General features: G+C 39.6%; 1 protein-coding gene across 1 annotated transcript in view; it reads right to left on the reverse strand.

Moving 5' to 3' along the window:
• The window catches only part of CACUL1 (CDK2 associated cullin domain 1), a 55982-nt gene extending 50631 nt beyond the window's left edge, over nucleotides 1–5351 (reverse strand). Inside the window, exon 1 of the mRNA XM_010998937.3 lies at nucleotides 4569–5351. Coding sequence (XP_010997239.1) covers nucleotides 4569–4935 — 367 coding nt within the window. The 5' untranslated portion in view covers nucleotides 4936–5351. The remainder of the gene's footprint in view (nucleotides 1–4568) is intronic.
• Between the last annotated feature and the right edge of the window lie 4903 nt (nucleotides 5352–10254).

Here is a 10254-nt window from a genome sequence, read left to right on the forward strand (position 1 = left end):
TTGAAGTTTTGTGGCAACAAGTCGAGCAAGTCTTTCAGCACCATTTTTCCAACAGCATTTGCTCACTTCGCATCTGTCAAATTTTGGTAGTTCTTGCAATATTTCAAACCCTCCACCAGCAAAAAGACTGACTTGCTAAAGGCTCAGATGATATTTAGCATTTTTTAACAATAAAGTATTTTTAAATTAAGGTACATTCATTGTTTTTTAGACACAATGCTACTGCACACTTAACAGACTACATTATAATGTAGACGTAACTTTCATACACATTGAACCACCAAAAAATTCATGTGATTCGCTTTACTGCGACATTCGCTTTACTGTGGTGGTGCAGAAATGAACCCATGTCTCTGAGGTGTGCCTATGTGGACTCTTGGAAGACTAAGAATTTTAAAGACAAACATAACTTTAGATAAGACATAAGTTATCAAAAGAAATACACCTACTGAAGATTATTCTTTATTTATTTTACTATTTCAAGATGCTAGATGTGGTTATAACAATTTGCTCAGTTAACTGACTGAAATCTGGACTCAGTGACAGCCTATGTTTAAAAAAACTGGAACTCTTGCTGATTAAGAACAGATTAATGAAAACAAATATATGTATGTATATGCATGACTGAAACATTGTGCTGTACACAAGAAATTGACACACTGTAACTGTACTTCAACTTAAAAAGAGACAAACCATAAAAAAAAGGTTAGACAGCAAATACAACATAGCAATAGAAACTAACTGAACTAAAGCAGAGGGATGGGGGGAGAAAAAGCTGAGAAAGATAATGAACAAAGCCTCAGTGACTTAGTGTACAATAACAAATGGCTAAATGCATGTGTAATGGCAGGTATGGGGCAGTAATTCTGAAAAAATACATAACGAATGATAATGTTCCAAATATGACAAATTCTAGAACCCCACAAATCCAAGAAGCTCAAAGAACACTGAAAAGAGTAAGCATAAAGAAAACCCTACTGTAAGGAACATCACAGTCAAATTAAATTTGATTTAGTGAAAGATATAGTGAAAATCTTAAAACCAGCCAGAAAAAAAGGACACATGATATAGGAGAGGAATAAATATAAGAATATTCAAACATTTATTTATAAGAATAATGGAGGGCAGAAGACACGGAAAGACATCTTTAAAACATTTAAAGGAAAAACAAAAATAAAACAATACTGTCAATCTAGAATTCTATATCCAGCAAAAATATCTTTAGAAAATGAGGGTAAAATACTTTGCAGACAGAAAAATAAATTCAAGGCCAAATCTCTGGCAATTTTAGGCACGATAAGTATCTTCTCTAATTCTTTTATCTGTCTTTTGCTAAAAAAAAAATCTTCAGTTTTTATCTAAGTCATTACTTTTTCACCTTTATAGTTTTAGGAGCTTTAAGAAGTAAAGAGCTTCTTCAACATTGTCTTCCATTAATCTTATAACTTCTCCTTTCATATTTAGATCTTTAATTAGCCATAGTTCATCCTACCTGTGGTACTGCTTGTTTTTTCTCCATACAGAGCCACTCTTCCCAGCAACACGACCTTTTCTCTGGTGATTTATGATGCCACCTTTATCTTAAATTCCTGAACATATATATATATATAGATAGTAAGTCTCTGCTCTCCAATTTGTTCCCCTCAGACTATTTTTATGTTCTTGCACTTACACTAGTTTTATTACTATAGTCTTGAAACAGTATCTTAACTTCTGATAAGCAACTCCCCACCGAAGCAAATCTTTAAGACTGATTTAGCTATTCACAGACTTTATCCCACCTGTCATATACATTTTAGATCTCAGTTACTGAGTTTGTCGGACAAACCAACTGGAATTTTGATGGCAGTTTAGTCAAATTTATGGATTAAAATGGAGAAAACTGACATCCTTATGACAATAAGTAATCTTATATCCCATTTACTTCTAGCTCCTTATTTAAATTTTCTCCTTAAAGATCTTATGTATTCTCAGGTTAATTCCTAGAGACTATAGTTTTGTTGCTATTAATGTATACAATACTTACTGTTGATTACCTTTATTAGCTGGTTATTGCTTAGTGTAGCAAATGCCACTAATTTTTGTATCTTAAATCCAGTAACTCTGCTAAACTCTTAACTAGTGCTAGTAGTTTCTCTCTTCTCATTGTTCTTCTAGGTAAGTGATATTATCTGCAAATAATGAGTTTTATTACTTTCCCTTCTGTCCTTATACTTTTTATATTTTCCCTCTGGAGTGTCAGTCATGTTAAACAGTAACAGAGATAGAGAGCACCCTTATCATGTTCCTAATCTTAAAATAAATGTATCTAAGATGTATCTGTTAGGTATTACTATTTGCTGTAGATTTTTGGTAGTGACTATTATCTAGTTTTCTTGTATTCCAAGCTTGCTAAGAGTTTTTATCAGGGGGGAGGGTATATAGCTCAGTGGTAGAGCACATGCTTAACATGCATGAGGTCCTAGTACCCAGTACCTCCACAAACAAACAAATTTAACTGCACCCCCTTCCCCAGAAAAAAGAAAAGAGCTTTTATCATACACGGGTGCTGGATCTTATCAAATGATTTTATGATATCAAAATGATAATTTTTCTCCTTGAGTCTATTAATGAGATAAATTACATTAACAGATAAACAGATGATAAACCACATTTACATTCCTAAAAGAAGCTCTACAGATTATGATTCTTTTAACACACTGTTGCATTTGATGAGCTAGTATTTTGTGTAGGATATTTATATTTATGTTAATAACTGAAACGTGTTATTTTCTCATATTGATCTTACCTAGTTTTGGAATCAAGATTTCAATAACTTCAGAAAAAGAGCTTGGGATCTCTCTTTTTTCGTTCCCTATTTCCCAAAACAACTTGTAAAAAGGAACGATTATTTAAAAGTTCACTGCAACTCGTAAGATTATCTCCATCCAGAGTTTTTGAAAGGGGAGGTTTTACTATTTCAGTTTGTTAAATATTTATTAGTCAGCTTAAACTATTTCTTCTGATACCAACTTTCATAGTTTGTAGTTTCCCAAGAATTTATACATTTCCTCTGCGTTTTCAAATTTATAAATCTATAGCAATTCATAAAATTCTTTTTTAAACATATCACGTTTGTAGTTACTTCCCATTTATCACTTATTTTATTTGCATCTTTTTTTAATCAGAGGTCTGTTCAGCTTATTAATCTTCATAAAACAATCTTTTAGTTTGGCAAATCTTTCTTTTGTTCCTAATTTTACTGATTTCTGCTCTTATCTGTATGCTATCTTTCTGAACTCTTCAAATGAACTTTGTTGAAGCACTAAAGCAAGCTTCCTTCAGCATTTAGAGAAGTCACCCTGCCACTCCATCTCATGTTTGGTTTCACTAAGTAGACTTCAAAACACACACAATATAAACATTATTCTCATATATGCAAAATAGGGAAAAAAACCCACACAATTCTCACCAACCATACCCACATATGAATGTCTCTGACTAAAGCAGAATCTTGAAACAAGTAAGGTTATGTGCTTGTTCCCCCCCAAAAAAACTTTTGTAAAGCTATGACTACGTATATGAACCAAGGGAAATATTTTCTCTGCACAGCTAATTGGACAATTACTGGCACAGCTTGATAAAATTAGTAACTAGAAATGAAATCTCCAGTTGCTTTACCAGATGCCATTCAAAAACTTGCAGTTATTAATAGGAGAGAAAAATCTGGCTGTGACGGTCAATTTTCACCACCACCAGCCCCCCAAAAACCCACTTAAAGCAAAAGCACTTTTTTCCCCTGTGGAAGCATACATCCTGGATGGGAACAGTTTCAGTTACAAAACAGATTTTGATCTTAAATCTTTCTGCCTGCCACTGAATGCTTTAAGGCAGATCACTAACATGAAATTCAACATTCAACAGAACCTTGGATTTGGACACATATGGAATGGCTTATTCTTACGAGTGTAGGCTTCGAAAAGTAATTTTACACATTATTAGCTTCAAAACGGATGTCGCAGCTCCCACTGTACTGGTGTTAGGAAGGTTAACGTATCTCCCTGTCAGGATGCAGAAGGCGTACACTGGAGAAGGGAAAGAACCAAGTGTAGATATAGGTCAACTTTCTAATTCCTGACTTGTTTAACGCAGACTGGCTAAGGGAACAAGAACACAAGCTGCCAGATTTCTTTTTTTCTCTAACTGTAAAAAAACACTGAAGGCCTCTCCCAAACGAAACTCAGGCAGCCTTATTTTCCCTTCACGTTGGAGGGTTAAACTTTAAGGGGGAACGGAGAAGAAAAGAGCTTCCAAGGGTTGAGAGATAGCCAGTTGTGATACGGATCGCGTTTGTGGGAGAACTTGGGGCTGTGTGCGCAACCAGGCTGCTCCTCTGGGCCAGGTAATACAAGAAGCCAGGGCCGCTCCGGCGCTGGCCGCAGACACCAAACGAGGCGGGGGAGGGAGGCGGGGAGGGAAGGGGAGACCCAGGCCTGAAACAAAGGGAGCGGGGCTGGCCGACAAGGGTGGATTCGGCGTCCGGGTTGGGAGGAGAAAAGCCAAGGCTGCTGGGGAAAGGCTGGACTCACAGAACTTGGAGGTGGAGGTGTTGATGTTGATGGTGGAGCTGGGGGTGGGGGCGGGGGCCGCCTTGGCCACGGCGGCGGCCGCGTCGCAGCTCTTCAACATCATGATCACACCATTGGCCTCCGGCGGTGGTGGCGGCCCCATCGGGAGCCCCTCCTTGGGGCCCTTCCTGTCCACGGAGACCGCAGGCATTGCCAGCAGCTGACCCCCCGGAGGCTCTCGGGCAGGGGCCGGGATCGAAGAGGGGGGCGGCGGAGGTGGCGGGGGCTGCCGGAAGCTGTCCACGGCGGCCTCCCAGTTGTTGTGGTTCTGGTCGTCCATCATCGCCTCGTAGCTGCCCCCCTCCTCCTCTTCCATGCTTTCCTCCATCCTGCAGGCCCCCAGCACCCGCCCGCCTCACAAGCACCTGCTGCCCGTCTCAACCCCGGGCCGGGGGGCACCGCAGCCTCCTCGAGCTCACATCGCCGAAGGCCGGAACGGGCGCGGCGGGGAGGGCAGCGAAGTGCCGGGTCTCTCACTCTCCGCAAGGCCGACTCTCAGAGATAGGCTTACGGCGGTGGGCGCTCCCGGGCTCGGGTCTGGGAGAGGCAGCCGTAAAGCCGCAGCGCCCCTCACGACATTTTACAGCAGCTTCCAACAGGCACTTGTAAAGGGCAGCTGGGGGAGCGGCCAGGAGGGCACGTGGTGCGGGGAATCAGCCGCGGGAAAGCTAAGCGAAAAGGGGCGGGAGCTGTGAGCCACCCCGACGCAGTAGAGCAGAAGTTCGCCCCGCCTCGGCTGGCCCCGGCCTGAGAGGGACTGGGCTGGCGTCCCGAGCAGCTTTCGTCGGCCCCGCCCCCAGCCCGGCCTCACGTGATAAGGGAGTTTGGCTGCGCACGCGCGTTCTCAGTTCGGTTACCAAGACGACGAGGAGCGGACGGGGCTACTGAAGATGCTCCCAAAGCCCAGCGCGCGGTCGGTGTGACCCAGGCTCCCTGTCTCGCTGCGGTGTTTTTCTCGAGCTCGCCCAATTTACCCGGCCTTAGCATCGCAAAGGGCCTCTCAGCCTCGGCCTTTGGCGACGGAGCTAGGGGGCCACTAGAGGCTCCGCGCCGCACATTACGAACGGGTGGGACCGCCCTGGGTGGCCCTTGAAGGGACTGCATGCTGGCCTCAGCCCACACAACCTAAACCCTCAGAATCGAGAATAACCACCGAAATATCATGGTAGCTAAAATAATACATGTGTTTGAGCTATTCAGGGATTTTTTTTTTAAGTTCCTTAACTTCTCCATACACTGAGGCCAGAAATTTTACACTTAAAAATGCCATGCGCCGTGTGCTGTTTCACAAAGCTAACTACGAATTGGAGATTATGTATTAGAGTCTTGAGGGACAAAGAAGGAAGAATGTGTGGCTATTATAATTTCTTTGGCCCTCTACATTCTCAAATTATAGTAACAGCAGTATTTTCTATGAGAATGTATAATTGTTTATTGTGGAGCTCATTCTAGCAACTGGTGATAACAAAGTTGTCTAGAAAAACCATTTATTACATTTAAGCCAGAGATAATGAATCTTTATTTCCACAGATACGTAATTAGTGTGAAGTGAAGTAAAAAAATCACTTAAGCCACTGGGAAATTGTCTCTGGTATACTTCGTTGTCCACATTTGCTTCAGCTTCTCTACACGTTTTCTCAACGTAACTGTGCACTGAATGAACCGTTTTTACCGATCAGTTAATATGATACAATTTCAGACAGTGTTCCCTCATATTAATTAATGGCATGTAATTTTTGGACTCAGCACACGTCTTTAATTCTCTGGGCCTGGAACTATACTAATTATCTGGCCTTGGGATATTTGGGGGATATGAAAAAAAAAAGAAGAAAAGGTTTTCTCAAGTAAAAGACAATTGAGTGAAATGCTGAGGGGGGAAAAGGTAACCTTAGAATTCTATGCCTAGCAAGAAAAGGAAAGACAAATTATAATGTTTTTCAGACAAACAACTGATAGTTTGTCATCAATAGATGTTCTAGGTGGTTGAGTGCTGTTATGTGTAACAAGATAAAGAGAGGTCTCCACATAGTAAAAGACTCAATACACAAGGAAGATCTGAGAGTCAAATCTGTGGCTAATAACATGTTCATGAACAATATGAAGCAAGAGTTGACAGAAGTACAAGAAGGAAGAGAAATCTATCATCAGAGTAGGTGATTTTCACATCTCTAATAGGTTGCAGTGGGTTGAATAGTAGCTCCCAAAAAAGAAATGTCTATTCATGTCTTAATCCCTGGAACCTGTGAATGTTACTTTATTTGGAAACAGGGTCTTTGCAGATGTAATTAAGTTAAAGATCTTGAGATGAGATCTTCCTAGATTATCCAGGTAGGCCATAAAACCAGTGACAAGTGTCCTCATTAGAGAAAGGGGGGAGATTCGAGACAGAAGAGACACAGAAGAGGAGGCAATGTGACTCCAGAGACAGGTATTGGAGCAGTGTAGCCACACTCCCACCCCAAATGCCAACAGCCACACGAAGTTGGACGAAGCAAAGAATGGATTCTCCCCTAGACCCTCCAGAGAGTGGACAACCCTGCCAGTGCCTTGATTTCAGACTTCTAGCGTCCAGAACTGTGAGAGAATAGTTTCTGTTGTTTAAAACCACCACCTTTGTGCTAATTTGTTACAGCAGTCACAGGAAACTAATACATAGATCAAAGAGACCAAAAAAATCTTTAAGGGATTAGAGGATTTGAATAACACAATTACCATGCTTGATTTAAATGAATACATATAGAACATCACACTCAACTGCAGGATATACATCCCTTTCAATAATATGAGAAACATTACAAAAATCGAACATACTGGGTCATAAAGCAAGTCTCTTTATGTGTCTAAGGATTGGTATCATAGCAACCACATTCTCTGATCACTGTGTAGTTAAATTAGAAATCAATAACCCAACAGACAGCTAGTAAATCCCCATATTTCTAGTCTTCCAATCAACTCATGTGTCAGAAAATCATAATGGAAATTAGGAAACATTCAGAACTAAAGGGATTGGTACTATCACAGCACTGTAACTTCTACCTGTAAGGCCCTATTCCAGAGGTTTTTACCCAGCATACTGGTGACCACTGAACCCTTCCCATGTATACTGCCAAAATGGTCAATATAAGACATTCATTTTAGCTGGAATTGGCTAAACACATCATTATGGAAAAAAATCTAACAGTGATTGAGCCAAAGCAGTTGCTGACAGGGTACAACTTGCCATAAATAAGGTGTATCACCTACTGAAGGGAAACAAATGAACATACTGATAATTGGTTGATTTTATGGACACCATGAGACATTTTTATATTACCCTTAAAAGCTTAATATATTTTAATAGGTATTAACTTAAAAATCTTTGGTGATTTGTTCCAGGATGTAGAGATGGGGGAAAATATTATTAGCAACCATTGACCCAACACTGGACAGTTATTAACAAAGGTTAATAATTACTACAGCTTTCCATAGTCTCAGATATTAATCTGTTTGTTTGGCTTTTGGGTTTGTTTGTCTTCATTTCCCACTAGGCTATGAGTTTCATTAAAGCAGGATTTTATATAAAAAAAATATATATATATACACACACACACACACACACACATTTGTAAAATATGTATGTAACTTTATATAAAGAAAAGATTAATTCAAAACATTAATAGGAGTTATCTAGGGCTCATGAGTTATAGATGGTTTTAATCTTCTCTATTTCTGTCAGTCTTTTTTATATTCTCTACAGTGAGCATGTATTATTTTTATAATCAGAAAAATATTCCTAACCTTAAAGATTAAAGAATAAAAACAACATTAAAAAAGTAAACTGGGATTCTGTATATTAAAATTTATTTTGGCTTCCAGAAAGAGAAATCTCAAGTAAAAGTTGCTTAAAAATCAAGGCTATTCAAGATTTACTATATGACCCAGTAATTCCGCTCCTGGTCATATATCCAAAAGGAACCCTACTTCAGAAACACACCTGCACCCCAGTGTTCATAGCAGCACTATTTACCATAGCCAAGACATGGAAACAGCCTAAATGTCCATCGACAGATGATTGGATAAAGAAAATGTGGTATATTTATACAATGGAATACTATTTAGCCCTTAAAAATGACGACATAACACCATTTGCAGCAACATCAATGTTCCTGGAGAATGTCATTCTAAGTGAAGTAAGCCAGAAAAAGAAAAAAATAACGTATGAGATTGCTGATATGTGGAGTCTAAAAAAAAAAAAAGGAACATAAATACAAAACAGAAACAGACTCATAGACATAGAACACAAACTTGTGGTTCAAGGGGGAGAGGGGTGGGAAGGGACAAACTGGGATTTCAAAATTTGTAGATACTGACAGGCATATGTAGAATAGATAAACAAGATTATACTGTATAGCACAGGGAGATATATACAAGATCTTGTGGTGGCTCACAGTGAAAAAAAATGTGACAATGAATATATGAATGTTCATGTATAACTGAATAATGGTGCACTATGCTGGAATTTGGCACAACATTGTAAAATGACTATAACTCAATAAAAACTGTTTTTAAAAATTAATTTTTTAAAAAAAATCAAGGCTATTCATTGGCTCACAGACTGAAGGTTTAGGAAGGGCAAAGGTGAGGTGTGGTTCAGTCAGGGCTCCAGCTCTGTTCTTCACCTTGTTACTTGACCTGATCTCTCTCCTCTTTAGCAAGCTTCAACCTCAGGCTGCGAACAGAATGGCTGCCACAGCCCCAGGCCTCAGATACTTGGACAACGATGTCCAGAAGAAGAGGGCCCATGACTTCTGGTAGCTGTCTATTATGGGCAAGGAAGTTCTCTCCCAGAACTTCCTCTCCATGTCTCATTGACTCATTCCTGAACCAATTTACATGGCATTTAGAGCCATTTACTGCAAAGAGTATGGATTTACTCCTGGAAAATGAGGCCCATCTCTGGGTCTCAGAGTGGGATACAAGAACAAAAACTAGGGTCAATTTGGGAGGTTTAAATGGGTGCTGGGCAGGCAACAATGCCCATTATAGGCCCAAGTACCTAATTCCCAGAGCCCTTCCATTAATAATCTCATTCCAACTGCTCCCCTCCCTCCCCTTCATAAATGCTTCCCTAATCAATATACTTATACAAAATTATGTATGCACTGATTAGAATCAAGAAAGACATAATTACTAAATAAATATGTAGCTAATTGTCTAAAATAGTTAAAACTTGGAGTCAAGGCAGAGGGCGGTGGCACAGAGACTTTGTCACTAAGAATTAGTCTTTGTATAGCTTTAAATACCTTAACATCACCTTTCCCACAGGATAGTGCATTGCAATTGTTCAATATTTTTGAATAAATAAATACCTTAAATCTACTTGAAACCTTATTTCATGTCAATAGTCCTTTTTTCTTTAGTCAACTCTTAAAACATAACCTGGACAATGATATATATTTCTCCCTAAGAGAAAGCAACTTTTATTATTGCCATTTTTACATCTTTTCATCTATACTACCTTCCTAATTCTTGCATTGTTAGAAAAGGATGAAACTGCTCAGAGGTGAGCAAGGAGAGGAAAGAAGAGAAGAACATTTATGACAAAATTAATGACAAAATTCACAAACAGCACATGCTTCTTCTCAGTAATCAGGTAAGAACTAATTGA

This window comes from Camelus dromedarius, chromosome 8 (assembly GCF_036321535.1).
Source record: "Camelus dromedarius isolate mCamDro1 chromosome 8, mCamDro1.pat, whole genome shotgun sequence".
NCBI lineage: Eukaryota > Metazoa > Chordata > Mammalia > Artiodactyla > Camelidae > Camelus > Camelus dromedarius.